The following is a 17,651-nucleotide window of genomic DNA, read 5'->3' on the forward strand; positions in this document are numbered from 1 at the left end:
TGTGCCGGTCCCGTGGCATGGTTCCCCCCAGCGGATTCAGGCACCGGGTGGGTTAAAGCCGGTCCCGCGGGGCTGCTGGGTCACACGCAGGCCAGGGGCACAGCGCCGGCGGAAGAGCCGCGTCCGGGGGCGGAAGAGCCGCGTCCGGTAGCGGGCGAGTTCCCGGCGCCCTCTGTGGGCGGCTGGCTGCGTAGCGGCTCTTCTGCCGGGGCAGGGTGGGAGCGCTGGCGAAGCAGCCCGCTGCTGGGCCGGAGAAGGCCAGGGGTGCAAAACAAAGGAACAAATGCAATGAGGCAGAGGGGGCTTTGGCCACAACCTGCCCGGAGACGAGTTGCAAAATCAACCTGCAGTAGCACATGCAACAGGGACACTCCAATCGGTATCCCCGGAGCGCTGTCGGGGGGGGCGGGGGGTTTACAAGGAGGTCACAACGTGCCAGGGATCGTGCGAAGCTGTGGCAGAGGACGAAGCGAGGAGATTTAGGAGGGGGGCGATCACGTCCCTGTCATTTCCACAGGAGCCCCCTTTCCTCGTTTCTATGGAAGAGGCCCCCTCCTGTTTTCATGGGGGGGGGTCCTCGCTTTCCCCTGCTATACTAACATTTCATGGAGTGTCCGCTCCCCGCCCCGCACTGCCTCAGTTACCAGAGCTGCTGCTGCTGCTGCTGCTGCTTGTGCAGCCAACCCCCAGCCCTGCACCACACGTGGGTCTCAGGAGAAGGCCGGGGTGTTAAAAGGAAAGCAGATTGCGCTGGCTCCTTTCCTTAGCGGGAAGGGAGAGAGAAAAAATCGCACTCGTGTAGCCTGTGTCTCAGACGTGTAGATTAAAACGAGGCAAGGCCGGGGCAATTTCCAGCAAAGCAGCCACGCGCGGCGGTGGGTGCCTAATTTATAACTAGTGCTGTGAAGGCTAATCCACCCCGATCCACTGGAGCCAGAGGCACTTCGGGCCCGAGCTCCAGAGAAGGGGGTAGGAGAAAGAAGGTAAGAGGAGATTTTCGTTCCTTAACTCGGTTTGCCTGGCGTTGATCTGGCAGCTAGTGGAGAAAGCAGCTCTAGTATTTCTGAGCAGCCTCTCTCCGTTTTCTACCCACCCAGTGCCACATTGGTTAGCGGTAGGTGACAACAGAAGACAGTGGCCAAGCAGCGGTCCGGGCCAGGGAGAGGCAGCAAGAATTGACGTGTCAATCAATGCGTCCATCATAATTGCGGAACAAAAGTGCCACATGGTCCTCACCGCTCAATACATGATTCACCAGCTGGGCCAGGGCTCCGGCTTGGAGCTTGCTCTGATTCGCTTTCCCCCTCCAGCTCCCAAAGAGAAAACATCTGGCTGTAGCGGTTCAGCTGTTTGCACGGGACGCTAGCGAGGGGCAGCCAGTTCTGTAGCGAAGCGGGGAGGCTGATGCTAAATACTGGGGAGCAAGAGGGTTGTGGGGACAGCGGGCAGGTGATAAGGGGTCGGAAGAAGGCAGAGGTGTGGGGGGGGTGTACGGCTGGGGAAGTGACACTGCGCCAGGGGCACGCAGATTTGCCTCCCGAAAGCAGGCGGTGGGACGGGAAAGGACCTGTTCTGGCTGCAGGGGGAAGATGATGTGGGGCGAGGGGTGCAGTGTAAGGCGGGTAGCAAAGCGCAAGGCAAGTCTCGGTTTCCATCCTCACGCCTTATCCCGTGGCCTCCCAGAGCTGCTCGGGGGCTCAGCCGTTTGTTTGCTGGCAGTGCCGGCTCCACTCGTTCGCGCCGGGCACGGGGCGCGCAAACTCAGCTTCACACTCAGGACAAACCCTCGAGCCGTAACAACGCCCCTCTGGTCTAAACATGAAGCGTTTGGCACATCAGTGGCCTCCGGAGCCCCCCTCGCGTGTCACCGGAGTAGCAAAGCGCCGGGATCCCCTCCGACTCCGCGCGTGTGACTATTGGAATTAGAGCGGATCAGTCCTACGCATTTCGTTGTTTTATCAATTCCGTCCTTCTAGCAGGACGGTGCAACGTCGGGTGAGAAACACCTGATCCTGTCCAAGAACCCCTCGCCCCTTTACCCGCAAAAAGTGTGTATTGCATTGGAAAATGAACACGTGAGGAGCAGGACTGAGAAGGTCACACACAATCTGTTAAAATCATTGCTTTAGGGATGGAGAGGAGAGAGAAAATACCCGGCACTCCCTCAACTTCCAGACCACTGTGTTTGGAGTGGTCTGGACTATTCTGTACGGTTCTCACACTGCATCGATCCCTTATTCTACGTCCTAGAAATGCATGATTTATAGAATCCATCCATACATAAATAAAACCAGCCATCGCTAATTAGTGCCGAGAGCTCAGCTAGCCAGCATGTGCCTTTCGCTGCTCTTTATGCCAAAGGTTTGAAACCAGGATCCGTTACTTGAAGTTTTTTAAACATAAGTAAGTGTGTGTGGGGGGACAATATTTAAAGGAGCCTTATCGGCCAAAAAGCCTCTGAACACTTCTTAGGTATTTTATATCTGGGCTAATTTTAGATAGATAGATTACAAAACAATCTCTCTCTCTCTCTGGGTTTGTCTCTCTCTCCGGAGAAGGGAAGAAAGTATAAATGTTCAGCGTTAGAGCCTTATTTCACCGCAAGCTGAAATACAGACACTGAACCCTAATTAAGGTGCGTTCTTTCTGGGCTTTGAAAGTATAAAATAGGGTGACCAGATGTCCTGATTTTATAGGGACAGTCTTGATTTTGGGGTCTTTTTCTTATATAGGCTCCTATTACCCCCAACCCCCTGTCCCTATTTTTCACACTTGCTGTCTGGTCACCCTAGTGTAAAGTGGTGAAAAGACATTAGTGTCCCCACCCAAATCAAAGTCACTTGCTTAATTAAAACTACAATACTAGTGAACAAAAACGCTACTGGTGATAGAGCTACTGGTGTCTATCACGGGCAAAGAAGCTCTGGTGAGGAAAGGGTTAAGAACGCAGAACTTCTTCGTTAGCAGATTTTTTGACACATCCCCCCCTTTCTCCATCACAGATAAATTAATTTGTTACGAAGTGATAGCATCCAGTTGAGCATGTGGTGATCCTTCATCTGCGTCAGACCTGTGTAAACAGATGACACTACAACAAGCACTGGGCTAGACTATTTAAGGAGCAGCATTTCAAACTGTTAGAACTTATCTAACCGGAGCACTACTCTCTCTCTGATTTGAGCTAGGAAAAAGTATCTCACTTAAAGGTAGGAGATGATGGGTCAGTAACTTTTTAGCCATAGTTTGGGTGAATCTTTGCTTATAGAAAAATGTAAAAATGATGTGACTGGCTATTTATTTCTCTACTTATTTTTTTAATACGAATTTTTAGTATATTTTTCTCATGAATATTCTCACAGGCATCTTCACTAAAGAAATTTAGATCTTTAATATTCAGGACATAATGTTTAGCTCTTTAATATGTGGGGGCAGGGAATAATGCATGTTTCTATTGTTCTTTTTACCAACATCTTTATGTCATTAAACAAACTATTTTATATCCTTGAAAAAGACCTTGGAAAGCAAAATTATGTTTTAGTTTTGCAACTGAGCATCTAGTTCTCTAGAGTAGCACAGCATTTGTGATGGGAAGTGAAAATTAATCATGTAAATGATAGAGATATAAAATCATGAAAATGAACTAATATATGTATTTAAATATTGAACGTTAGGTTCTGAGTCACACTCATTATATGAAGTAGCCAGGTTAGAACACTCATCTCTGCATGAAATGAATATAGAGTATATGCATTTTATAAGTAGCAAGGATGTACTTGATGCCTCTGTAACAAGGTATTAATTATGCTGGGGCTGTAGAATCCTGAAATGTTACCACTTTGAAACTTTTCTTTCATCTCATAACAATTGTGATGAAAACCTGTTTGCCTCACATTAAAACATGATTAACTCTAATGTATGTGATGGGTAAATTTGCTTTAACAGGTCATATTTGAGACACAAGTGTTTTGTTTTTGTTTTTGGTTCTTTTTGTATGTTGTTAAATAACTTGTAAGTTTTAGGGGTTCTTGGCCATGAAATATTTCATATACACATAGAAAATAGCATTCTAGCATTAAGAAGTATCCAGTTCAATATTACCTCTTGAACAATGGACAAACTGAAGACTTACTTTACATATCTTAACTATAATACACAGATTTGCATTAAATAGTTATATAAACTGAAATAGTTAGTCTAGAAATGTATAAAACATATAAAATGCTATGTTTGGATTTTATAGAAGCAAGAAAATATCCATAACACTTATTCTCTGTTTTACATGAAGAAACATATTGTTCCAAATCATTCTATTTCTAATTCTTAAACAGCTTTGAAAATTCACCTGAGACCCAGGTTTATTTCAGTTTTTCAATTGTTGAGTATGATTTTGTTTTCCTTTCCCTTGGTGATCTTTTCCCCCTCTCTCTCTAAGACATGGTAGAACAGCTGGAACAATCAAGCACAAACAAAATACATGTTGCTAAAATAAACATTCTTTACCAGCTTTTCAAAACTGAATATTTGTATCCCTTGTATATTTTAACAAGATGGGGAAATACTGAAATGTTTTGTCCTGAGACAGAGGAGGAAATACAACATAGAGACGGCAGTTCTTCTGCAAAGAGCTTTGCAGTGGATTGATTTTATCTCTGCTTGTACCACTATACAGCCCTCTCTCTCTACTGCCTCTTAAATCTAGAAACATTTTACCTACCTGTCAAATACTCTCTTGCCAATCTTCTCCCGTTTAACACTGTTCCTTTGTTTACTGTACTCTCTAAAATCTAGTTTGTTCAGAAGTGAGCACTTATTTTAAAAAGGGAGGGAAAGGGATAGTATTAAATACAGTGAAGTTCACCATTCTAACAACCTGTAATTTCTTTTCCCTCCAGCTATGTACAGTGGTATCTGCATCTACATGTTCCTTGCTATGCTGTCAACGAGCTCTTTTGGACAGCAGGCTACAGGCTCGCACAATGAGAACCCTGTGGCCACTGAGCTTGAGCAGAGCTTGACAGAACATCACCGACATGTTCGTGTCCCTTCATCAGCTGGCCAGCTGAAACCTATCCAGCGGCTGGATGGAAATGTTGACCAAAAAGCCAACATTGGAGCTTTGCTGGCCAAATATCTCCAGCAAGCCAGAAAAGGTAATAGCCAACGTATTATGTGATGTGTCTGTGTCAAAAGAATTCCCTTTGAGATTCAGTACTTTTATAGAGTCATAGGTTTTTAAGGACAGAAGGAACTACTATGATCATCTACATTTGTAAAGGAAATATTGAAAAATATTAATAAGGAATTGAGCATTTGCTTTCATACATGTACAGTAAGAATCTATCTTGCATTTCTAGTTTCATGATTGCTTGGAGTACAATAGAATTGTACAACTGCAAACATCTGTGGTGTTGCAGCTAGGTTTGTTGCATACAGTGACAACAGAGTAGTGCAATTTAAAGGCTTGATTCTTCAAACTCTTACATTAGTTGCACTTACCCACCTGAGTAGGTAATGAGGCAACCTACATGAGTAAGGATTTGTAGGCTAGAGGCCCACAGAACATGTATTTGCACAAAATAAAATGGTTTACAGTATATACTTACACACAGAGAATGACTTTGGAAAAGGAATGCTTTCCTCCTGAAAAGCTAGATATCCCTTCTTCCAAAAGAGTTACTGGATTTAAAACACTTGCAAATAGTTGTCCATTCAAACTTCCCTGTAAGGGGCTCATTCACCCTTTTTTTTAATTAAATGCTCTGCTCTGAAAAAGAGCTCAGTTTGGTATCTGAATACACCGAACTGTTGCTCACATATTCTAGGGGGCTGGCTACTTGCAGAGCCTTTCCAGTGAGCAACATGGCTGCCAAGTGCAGCAAAAACTGCTACACATGGTTGCAGAGGTCTCTTCCTCTGCTGCAGTCTCCCTGTATTCTACACCCTGCATTGCAGGAACGGAGGAAATCTTGGAAGTGAAGGGGATGGGTGTCAGGGCCAACAGGAGATTCTTTGCCTGCGATTGCAGAACTGTTTTGATGTCAGGCAATTAATTCTGGTCTGGGAGTGAAATATCTCCCCTCATGCACTTAGGATGAAATTCACTTCCCCCAAGCAGTGGCCTGTCCCTTTCATTCCCTTTCACATTGGCCTATGCAGGGCTGACAGAGACCTCTTCTTTGTCACACATATGGAGGCCTCATTGTAGAGCTTATATTGTGCTGGCCTCCACAAACTACATTGAATTTCCTGATGGGGTGTGTGTGTGTGTGTGTGTGATATACAGCATATATATTGTCTGCGTTTTCACACATATTCATACTTACATATATATAATGGTCAAGTAATAATAGTTATAAGCAACTAGAAAAAATATCACTTCTGAGCATGCTCTGAAGACATCTGAACAGCGCCTAATAATGCCAAATATAATCGTGTCCATTCTGGAGTCCAGTTTAACAGTAAAAGTAATATAAGGAGGAGAAGATTTGATGTTCATTTAGAAAGCTCAGTGCTATAATTAAATGATTTGTGGGACTAAGCATTATTGTTACAGGAGATCAGTGAAACAGAATCTTAATTGTATCTCTCCAGTTTTATATTTCCATCCTTCATTTCCTGAAAATCTGCTGTTTGGAAGTTTATCTATTTATTCTGTTTCAGTATGGTTTCATAGTCTGTGCATTCTCCAAAATTCCTGATGGCATTCCAACTATCTCAACCAGGTATCATGAAAGAACACTTTGGCTTTATCTTAAATGTTACCTGACAGAAGATATTTTGTATCTTATTGATTTAGCTCAGATTTCTTTTAAAAAAACCACACACACACACCCCTAAAAAAGCCCACCTATTTTTAGAAGTATGTTCATAGTCCTTAAAGCCACAGTAGGCATATGATACAATACTTTCTTGTGACCTGGTAGAGGTCAAGCTTAATTCTAGCCCATCGGAGACAGATGGTTGGACTCAGACATGTTAACAAACTTGTAACAGGAGAGGATAAAGAATTCAGAGTGAAAGGACAAAAATATGAAACCTTTGTATGACTGGATCTGATGAAAAGCACATTGTGGCCTCTCATTTACTTCCCCTTCAAGTCCATTATCTACCAATTATATTATCGTCCTTTAGCAGAAGACCCTTATGGCTTGTGTGTTCTAGGAGGGGTTGCTCAGTGTTGTAATTTCATCAAGATAATATTGCTTTTAAATTTAAAAAATGGCTGATATGAAGCTTCCAACTGATATATGATGACGAATCTCAAGACATCCCCTCAGTTCCAGTTTTAGTCACTTTTGGGATGTTCAATCCATACCTACTGGCTAGAAGACACTACACATATTGGGACTTTTGCTGTGCTAATAATTAGTGGTGATATTTGTGGTTATGGTTTGTGAAGAGGCATTGCCAGTTATAACTGTGGGGAAAAGTAAGTTATCTCACGAGGTTAGGGCCTGGGTTCTACCATCTTTCAAAAATGGCTGTAATTTGAAGCTGAAATGTTTGAAGGCCAGTGGTTCTGTAGAGTCTATAGGCCACCTTCAGAGATTTGAAGGTAATTAAGGTGACCTCTATTTTGATAAGAAATTCAGTTTCCTGTGCATGACCTACTAGCTTTTTGAATTAAGTTATCCTAAAAGTGTGCTATCATGTATCTGGCAGCTGGGTAAAGGAGACACATTGTGGATGTCAAGTCAGAGACACATGATTTAAAATTCTTTGTCAGGGCAGATCACAATTGTTCTAAAAGAGCCAAAAGGGCCCAGTGGATAATTGATTTGCAAACTCAGAAGTCTTTTAGTAGAAACAGTCACTGATCTGAGCGATGATCTGTTCCAATGGTATCAGACTATATACTGCCAAGAAACCACATTCTCATTGCCCCTTAATTACATACTTAGAGAAATTCACATACATAATTCAGCTTCTGAGCATTTAACTGATATCCTTAATTTGTTAATCAGACTTTTTAGTAGTTAAATTTTTGCCATTTTGGTTTAAGTAATTGTCTAAAGAGTGAAGGAGGGGGATCAATTCAGTTTATATGTCCTCTCCTCTGCAATCATCGACAAAGTGATTAAGTTCCTAACCATATGTTCATTCTTTTGTTCTGAATCGTTTCCCTCTGTAAAGAAAACTCCATCCACATAAAAGTCCTGTCACAGCAGGTGTTCCTTTAAAATATAAATTCTTGTATAGTAAGAACATTCTATAGATTTGAGGACTTTTTAAATTTTATAAATTTAAAGACTCACAGATCTGGGTCAAAGCTAAATATTAACAATATACTGTATCGTGTTTGTTCCTGTTCCCATTAAAGTTAATGGGACCTTTGTCATTGACTTCAGTCGTAGAAGATTTAAGCTTATTTTTATAATTACAATATTACTGCACATGAGGTTTTAATTGACTCTGCTTCTATCCAAAGAATGTGAAAATTTGCACTTCCATGGATACATTAACACTTTAAAATTCTTTCAGTTCTAATGATGTAACGTGTTAAGTCAGATGAAGACCTTTCTTTTAAATCTCTGGGCCTTGATTTACCATAGAAAATGTTGGCCTTATAGCCTATTAATGCTTTAAACATAGATGGACAAAAACCCAAAAGCACTAGCAGAGATCAGCACTCTAATACTATGGCAGAAGGAAGCATAGAAGAACTTTAGCTTGATAGCAGAAGTTGCCCAAAAGTAATAGTACTCAGAGTTCCAGCACAGTTGTATCTGCAAGTTCTAGCCAGACCGTTCTCACATACGAACATGCCCAGCTTCTCTGGAAAACCCACATGTCTGAACTCCATCCCACTCCTAACAAAGGTACATTGTAAGAATATGTATTCTCGTGCTCTGCACCATCTGTGGCTCTTCAGGCAACATAGAGGACTGTCATGGAGTCCTCATCCCAGGCATGATCGTACTCTCAAGTAGATTTAGCTCATCACAGAGCATTCTGCACACTGCCTAACAAACAAGAGGGAGACATCAGAGAACAAATGGGCTGAAGCCAGCAGGTCCCTCCTCATCCCTCTAAGTGGCCAGGCAGTGAGGAAAAAACATGCCCACATTCCCTCCCAGCAGCCAGGAATGGGGATGGAGAGAGGGAGGGAATGATGTGCCAAATGGAGTCAGAGACCCCCAGAATAGTTAATGCAAGGCTACACCTTCCATAACGTGGGAGAACCCCCATACATTAAGAGAAATGTGCAGATTATTAGTCAGGCTGTACACAGATCATAATGCACACAATAACAAATGCCTGTAGCAAACCACCAATGGATATGCTTTTTATTTTGAATAAAAGCAAGTAATTCTGAGGACATTCCCCCCATGTTTACATTATTTTCCAAAAAAGTGCTGTAAAAATTGTATAAACCTCACTGCCGTACACATTAAGTGACAGATACAAAAATGAGATTGGGGAAGCTTAAAAACTGAATTCACTTATTCTTTGCCCCTCATGTCTCATCTGTTAGGTCCTAATGGAAGGATCTCAATGATGGGAAACAGGGTACAGAACATCGACCCTACACACAGGATAAACGACAGAGATTACATGGGCTGGATGGATTTTGGACGCCGCAGTGCTGAAGAATACGAGTACTCCTCTTAAAGAACATCAAACTATCTCAAAAAGAAGAATCCTACTCCCATTTCTGTACAGAAAGGAAAAAATTAATTTTTGTCCTCTACGAATCAGTGTTTAAAAAATATATAATGTCCTTGATGTAAATTTGTCTGTAAAACTATCCAATGCAATATATACATATGCAGAATTTTCCAAAAAAATGTTCTTTCTCCTATGGTTTCTTATCATACTTTGTTGATATTATATTAAAATTATTTCATTTATTCCCTTCTTGTCCTGTCACAGCAAGTTGCTGGGTGTCTTACAATAAACTCAAGCAGGAAAATGCCTTCATTCTACTAGGTAAATATGTTGCATGTGTTAAGCAAGCATACAGGTGAAGAACCACTTTTTAAATCAACCTTGCAGCATTCTCTTTGGTTGTGGACTCTAGAGGTAACCTGTCCCAGCATCAATCTAGTAGCACAGTTTTGTCACATAAGGTCAAGTATCTTCATAGTTACCCTATTTGTAAAGGATTCAGTTATACAACAAAGTCACATGTTTTCAGTGAATGGTCAACAGTGCTAAATCTTTAGAAAAACCTTTCATCTTCTTGGCTTAGTTATTTTCTGTTGTGAATTAAATGTGAAAATTCTGCTAATAGCTATTAATCATGGAATAAATAGAACATTCCTTGCCTTGCGGTGAGTTATACATTTGTTTTGGGTTTGTGAGGTAACCCTATAAGTACAGTTCTTTTGAGGGAAGTGAAAGGAAAGTGCCATGTAGTTGATATCAGAATAATTGTAATTATATCTATATCACACTGTTTTAAAAAAGTAGGTTGAGTCTTTAAATCACAAGTTAGGCCAATACTTCTATTGACTTCAACCAGAAATAAAGTGCATCCCAAATGACTTCAGCCTGAGCCCAACCACTGCCCAGTCCTGATGGCTTTGTATCAAGTGAAAAAACTCCCATTGACTTAAATATGATTTTGCCAGAGTAAGGACTTCAGGAATGGGCCCAGTATCATTCTATCTCCCATTCCCACTCAGAAAGCTCTCGCGTGCATTATAGAATGTTGACTAATGTACTTTCCATATAAGAAGCATAACCTGAAAAGAACAAAGACAGATACCCATTAATTCAATTGTATAAACATGCTTTACCTACATGAGATATTTCTGACCAACAATAGGACAGAAAAGTTACACAAACCTATGGGAACATCACTGCTCACCTTAATCAGAGACTGGTTAGTTGATTGTTCTCTAGGAGGACAAGTCCATGTGCTGCCAGAGGCCTCCATTTTTTGGCAAAGACACTCAAGGGATCTCAAAAAAAAATACATGTCCTCTTTGATCTGCAGGAATAACATGAAGGTAAATCTCAAGCTATGTACAATATTTTTATTATGTATTTAGCTATTAAATAATATAGCCATCTATCCAAGGTTCTAGGTGCCCTGACATTAATAAGCATGCAATAAATTAAATTAAATTAATCCTCAGCAGCACCGAAATCAGTTCTATGGGATGTTGGCCAACCAGCCCATCTTCATCATTTAGGAAGTATGCCCTCAGCCTTCTCCAGAGACCTCATCAAACTTTCAGTGGCATCAAAATCTAGTCACCAAGGCATATAAAACTTGTATTTTCAAGTTGAAAAAAATTTCAGTACATTTTTACAGAGGAAATAACCTGTTACTCTTAATAACGTTACCATTGCTGCTTTATGAGGAATGAAAATATCAAGTGACATGCGGCAGAGAAATTGAAGCACACAGCTAGGAGCTAGAAGCATTATAATTCTGGCTGAGACAGTGATTAAGATTATGACCTTGGCGGAAGACATTGTGTCTCCTTTTGTCTCACTCAGCCCAGCTAAACCACTGGGTAAAATATAAAACTTTTTAGTAAAACCAGATGTTGCATCTGAACTAAGCGTCACTGGGTAAAAAATGCAAAAAGATAACCAGACCATATCATACACTGCTAACTTCTCTACTTAAATACATAAAATTGCTGACATTTAACTTGCTACCAACACTGCTCATTGGAGAAAAATGTGGGAATCAGGAATGTTGTCAGAAAGTGCAATTAGAGGATGGTTTGAAACGCACCTGCAAAAATGTCATTGTGCTATGCTGTTTTTATGGGATGAAACAGTGACGTGATTGAAGTCCATGGCAAAACTCCCCTTGATTTCAATGAGGGTCAGGATTTCACCTCTTATCGCTCAATGATTTTCAGATCAAGTTTGTTCAGTTTACAAGCCCAAAGCTGATTTTTCTGAGTCCCTGTGTGAGAATTCTGTTGATGGTTTGAAAATACAGTTGTGCATTTTCCCTCTCTCTTTATCACCCTTTCTACTACAGCTTCTGCAATCAGACCTCAGATGACATGTCATTCATGATACATAAAGTGGAATAAAATTCAGTTTCTGACCTGGGCATGCACACTGCAGGCTCAGGGTGATGACCAGCACCTAGCTCGTGCCTCAGCAGGAGCCTCAAACCAGGTAAAACTTGGCCTTGCCTTGCCTATCTTGCCTTGCCTATCTATGCTCTGAGCACACCGAACTGCACATGTAACAGCCATACGGAGAAGGAAGCAATGGCAGTCTCCCCTATAACCTTTAGCCCAGCAGTTGGGGAACTCAACTGGAATGTAGAAGAGCCTGGTTCAATTCCTTCTTATGCCTGATGAACAGATCAGGTTTGAATAGGGGTCTCCCAGGTGCACGCCCTAACCACTGAGCTATGGGATATTCTGACGTATGGCTCCCTCAATCTCCCGGTCTGTTCCTCTGCGTATTAACTATGCATTGCCCTGGAGAACGTGAGTGAATGAGAATGACTCTATAGTTCAGTGGATAGTGAACTCACCTTGTAGGTGAGATGCCACTGTTCATATCCCTTCTCCTCCTCAGGCACAGCTGGGAATTGAAGTGGAGTATCCCACACCCTGGGTGCATGGGTGGTGGGTATCAAAGGCAGGGGAAGCCTAAGGCTACCCAAAGTGCCTGCGTGGCCCCACCCACACTCCACCCCAGGCCTCTCCTGCTTCCCACTGTGCTCTGCTGTGGCTCTTACTTCCCATGTGGCCAGAGCCCCGGGCCAGTGACGCTGGAACAGGAGGAGTCAGGGAGCCAGGGCCCTCCCACATTTGAAAGTGTCTTGTTCACTTTTCGCCTGGGCGGACCGCGCCTCCCTTCCCCTCCTCTCCCCCACCCCCCACAACAAGGCCTCACTCCCAGCCAGGCCAGTGTGGAGCCCAGGCAGCTGTGGGGAGCTGTGGCAGACCCTCCACCTGCCCAGTGTGCGTGGGGGCTGAGAGCAGCCCCCAGCCTGTGTCCTCGCTCCCCGGGCTCCCTGGCCCAGGGCAGAAGGAGTGTCCACAGCTCCACACTGGTTCCCCATAGCTGCATACACGGGTCTGCTCAACCCAGCTCCCGTGGGGGGCAGCCTCAGAGCCTCAGCCTGGGCAGCTGTGAGGAGCCAAGGAGTCTCTGACAGGGGGGCTACCTGCCTTCTCCTCCACCTCGGGCAGGGGCCCCCGCCCTCGCCACTTTTGGGAGAGCTCCGGTGCCCTTGCCCCAGGCTGGGGCTGCTGGGGGCTGGCCTGCAGCCAGGGACACCAGGCGGCTGGTGCTGGTGCGTGCGCCACCCGCCCACCCAGCGCTCTGGAGCTGGGAGCTGTGCTGCCCATCTGCTCACCTGCCTGGTGCTCCAGAGCTGGGGAGGGGGCCTCTGGGCTCCAGGGCTGGTGCAAGGATGTTTCACGCCCTAGGCGAAACTTCCACCTTGCACCCCCCCCGCATCCCCGCCCTGAGGCGCCCCCCCCGCGGCAGCTCCCCCTATCTGCCCTGAGGCGCCCCCTCGCCCGCGGCAACTCCCCACCCCCGACCCTCCGCCCTGAGGCACCCACCCCACCCCAGCTCACCCCTGCTCCGTGCGCGAGCGCGAGCACCCTGAGCACGCCCATGCTGCTTCACTTCTCCCACCTCCCAGGCTTGCGGCACCAATCAGCTTAGGCGACGCAAGCCTGGGAGGCAGGAGAAGTGAAGCAGCCACAGCGTGCTGGGGAGGAGGCAGGGCAGGGGTGAGGGGGGCAGGGAGTTCTTGCTGCAGGCAGCCCTCCCTGTGCTCCCCTGCCCCAGTTCCTTCTGCCTAAATGCTGGCAGCGACAGGGGCGGCCGAAGATCTGGCCACCGCAGTTGCTGCCAAAGAAAATGGCGCCCCCCAAATCCCAGCGCCCTAGGCGACCGCCTAGTTTGCCTAAATGGTTGCACCGGCCCTGCTGGACTCCAGTGGGGGAAAGGGGAGGGGCAGGGCCCCAGGCAGAAGGGGCGGGCCGGCTGGGGACTAGCCTCCCCAAGCCCACTGTTCACCCCGCTGCCCCTGCCTGGCTGAGTAACCTATCCCCTGAGCTAAAGGTTATAATGGAGGCCTCTTCCTCCGCCCAGTTTTGTGTGGCATCAGGCGTGTGCCACCACCAAGGAAAGACTTAGGTACCTGACTCAAAAAGAGGGTTCTTGGCTGTGGATCCAACCTCCCCCCAATCTAGGCACCTAATTCCCCGATAGGGGTGGAGCTTAGGACACACTCCTCTCTTCAGCATGTGCTATTGGTTAGCTGAGGCACTCCACACCCAGCATACACTTGCTCTTGTGGATCCCATTCTTAGGCGCCTCTCTCTCCCCATGCATCGCATAGGCAGCCTGGGTGCCTAACTCAGGCTTTGTGGATGACATGCTTGGGGAGTGGGATGGTTGTTTTGTTAAGGAGGCTTGGTGGCCCAGAAGGAAAGGGTGTGAAAATGTTCTGTTTCAGCTAGTCTGTTGACTTGACCCTGTTTCCTGACTGAAGGTGATTTTGTTGGTGTACTTTTAGGTGCCCCGTCATGCCTAAATGTGGCTATAGGCCTTGGAATTGAGAACTTCTGGGAGTGGAAATGCTCCTGAGGGAGAACCTGGGTCAAGGCACTGGCTGAGAGAGGTGAGGGAAAAGCCTCTCGGAGTTGTAGTCCATGGGGATCAGAGGAACTACTTTAGTTCGGTATTTTGCCTAAATTTCTCTTCAGCCAATAAACTGTGCCCTTAGGCAAGGGCCGGAAACAGAATCTGCCATGGCATTGCTCCTTCCTGGGCTGACAAGCTAGCTCTCCAGCTTACAAATTCCTTTATCGTTAAAAGCGTCAGCTGTTTCCAAAAGGTAATGGCAGACCTTCTTTCTGACACATATCTATTTCCAGTAACTCCAGGAAAGGACTCAGGTTTCCTTCCCACTTAGTTAAAGGCGACCTGCAATGAAGGACGAATTCTGTGGCACTCTATAAGGTTAGGCCTTCTGTCTTTTGCAACCCCTTTGAGATAGAATATTAGTTCCTATTCCAAGCACAAGTTTACCTTTTACAAACTCATTGCGCTCCTCAAACTCAAAGTATTCAACCAGTTGCTATAGGTTTCTAAAAAAGGCTTCAACTGTGTTCTCCTTCACTTTGAACAACTGATGAAAATGTGCTCTCTTGCAGGGCCGCCCGGGGGGGGGGGGGGAAGTGGGGCAATTTCCCCCAGGGCCCAGGCCCTGCAGGCGCCCCCATGAGAATATAGTATTCTATAGTATTGCAACTTTTTTTATGGAAGGGCCCCCCAAAATTGCTTTGCCCCAGACCCCCTGAATCCTCTGGGCAGCCCTGCTCTCTCATGTTATATTCCTCTTATGGACAGGATATTCATAATGCCTTTGGAAAAATATTATCATGATCACCCTCATCTTTTCTGCTGCTAAAGTGGGTTGCCTTAAAAACCATTCTCTTCCTCAGGCATCTCCTATTTCATTCTTTAGCTTTGTGACATCACTCCAAGGCTTTGTATCTCTCTCTCTCTCAGTATGTTTACGAGGCCATGATGGAAAACTCTACAAATTCTTCCCTGGATTAATCAACCTTAATATTTACAATGAAAGAGGACATCACACTATTGTATTAGGAGCATAGACTTTCTATACATCAGTTAAACACCCAAAGCGAAGCCTTGAAGTAAGAGAAAATCCCAAAAACTGCACTAAAATATGGCTTAAGGGCTTAAAACAGGGTCTCTGTGTTTTAACACTATATTTCCCTATTCCATTGTTCTATTTACAATTTAATGAAGATAAATAACAATCCAAATATGTAGAAAAGCAAAGCAGAATCTCATTAATTTACAGAGATGCATTAACAGAAAGGATGGATGGTTAGTGGACTTCCTGTGTGACACTGAGCAAGTCAGTTAATCTCTACGACTCAGTTGCTCATTTGTTAAAAAATGAGATAATGTGTCTTTTCTCCACATATGCCTAGAGAAGGCAGGGAACTGATCAAGTAGACCTGACCAAATAATTGTTTTTTTGTTCAGTAGCTGAACCAAAACATTAAAAAAAAAAGTTTCAAACTGAAATTGAATTTTTTCAGATTTTCTTCACCAAAATAATGTCGGTGAGGTTGAATGAAATGTTGTTTTGAATTGATATTTCATTTTGAAAATGTCATTTTTGAAACAAAATATCAAAACAGCTGATTTAAAAAATGTCAAAACAAAATCTTTTGACATTTCTTGGGGGGAAAAATCTGGGTATTTTTCATGCAAAACTATTTGCTGAATTTGGTCTGAATTTGCAAATAGTTAAAAATACACTCTTTCTGGGGGGGATCAAATTTACCATTTGCCAAAATCTTTTTTGTCCAGCTCTAATTACAAGCTCTTTGGGACAGGGAATATCTTTTGCCCAGTAATTTGTACCTGGCATAACGAAGCTCCAGTCTTGCGTGGTGTCTTTAGGCACTACTGTATCACAAAAAATAAATTAAATAAAGTATCATAATTTTCATACCCACAAAAAAAAAGACAATAAAATGTTAAACTTGACACGTACTAAACCTAGAAATTCTGAGTTAAATCTAATACAGATGTCCCCTTTACCAAGTCTCAGACAACCATTAAGAAATATATAGAAAAGTATATTTAAATCCATTTCATATGTTATATGCTTTTTCTTCCATTTCTCTTCCCATTGGACCAAACAGAATACTAGTGTGTAGAAACCAACAGCTCTGTTGGCAGTCTTTGTGCGGAGGGCATGATCTACACTGCTGCCCAGGATTTGGATTATGTGATAACATACATATAGGCCTGATTCAAATGGAAAAATTAGCGTGTCATCATGAGATCGCAGGTGATTTCTGCCATATTAACCCATTTTTCCCCCAATCCAGCTATCCTATGAACTATAAATGCAGTCTATAGCTGAGACACAAGCTATCAGGCTACTAATTATTATTAAGAGTTTGTGACATCAGTATGGAAGATATTTGCTTTTATTAATCATGAACACAGGGGTTCAAGACAATTTTAATGATCATTGAGGCTGCACACCGCTTTCAGAAACCAGTTAATTCTGCAAATGTGTTATTATGACCACTTGGGCCACAAGTGACTTAATCAATCCCGTGTTGCTAAAACATTCAGTCACCCAATCAGGGAGCAGAAGCTACACCATGTGGCCAATCACACAACCCAAACATCAAACACTTGAAGCAACAGTTGTGGCAAATCATGTACAACTCAGAGGATGAAATCTGTTTGTATCAAATATTGGTCAAATACTTCAAAGAGCAAACAAATTTGTAAAACTTAAAATCTTTTTTCAGACAATGGGAGCTAAATTAATCAAATGTATTGTTTGGTGTGAATAGTCCACTCGTGATCTACAGATAGCAGCTACACTAAGAGATCCAAAGAGGAGCTTTCTCCCTGCACAAGCCAGTGTGTGCTGTGAAAAGCTTTCCTTAGGCAGACGTCACTGTTCTTTGATTGTGAAACATCTTCCAGATGTAGCAGAAAAGAATAGCTTCAAAACAGCAGGTACCTACCTAATGGCAAACACTGGTAGTGTGGCCAGACAGAGGGCTCCAGAGAATTCAGAGAACTTGTGTTCAGCTAAAAGTTCTGATTGTCCTCTGCATTAGGGCTGCTGTGGGTCACTCGAACAGCATAAATCAGCCCTGGAGCGGGCATGGCCAGCTGTTGGAGGAACA

At 43.9% G+C, this 17,651-nt stretch overlaps 1 protein-coding gene across 2 annotated transcripts; it reads left to right on the plus strand.

Moving 5' to 3' along the window:
- The first annotated feature begins 865 nt into the window (after nucleotides 1-865).
- On the plus strand, nucleotides 866-10,557 carry CCK (cholecystokinin). 2 transcript variants are annotated; one of them, XM_045006905.1, is made up of 4 exons: nucleotides 866-983; nucleotides 3,003-3,220; nucleotides 4,893-5,150; nucleotides 9,476-10,557. In XM_045006905.1, the coding sequence occupies exons 2-4, from the start codon at nucleotides 3,214-3,216 to the stop codon at nucleotides 9,610-9,612; spliced, it is 402 nt and encodes a 133-aa protein (XP_044862840.1). In that variant the 5' UTR covers nucleotides 866-983; nucleotides 3,003-3,213; the 3' UTR covers nucleotides 9,613-10,557. The 2 variants fall into 2 exon arrangements, with proteins under 2 accessions (XP_044862840.1, XP_044862841.1); XM_045006906.1 differs by having other exon boundaries at nucleotides 889-983; nucleotides 3,003-3,206.
- The last annotated feature ends 7,094 nt before the right edge of the window (nucleotides 10,558-17,651 follow it).

The sequence above is a fragment of the Mauremys mutica genome, chromosome 2, assembly GCF_020497125.1.
Source record: "Mauremys mutica isolate MM-2020 ecotype Southern chromosome 2, ASM2049712v1, whole genome shotgun sequence".
NCBI lineage: Eukaryota > Metazoa > Chordata > Testudines > Geoemydidae > Mauremys > Mauremys mutica.

What these genes read in the sequence shown, in the direction of transcription:
- CCK (XM_045006905.1), top strand. An exon ending in TCTCCAGCAAGCCAGAAAAG is followed by an intron (nt 5,151 to 9,475) that starts GTAATAGCCAAC and finishes CTCATCTGTTAG; the next exon opens with GTCCTAATGGAAGGATCTCA.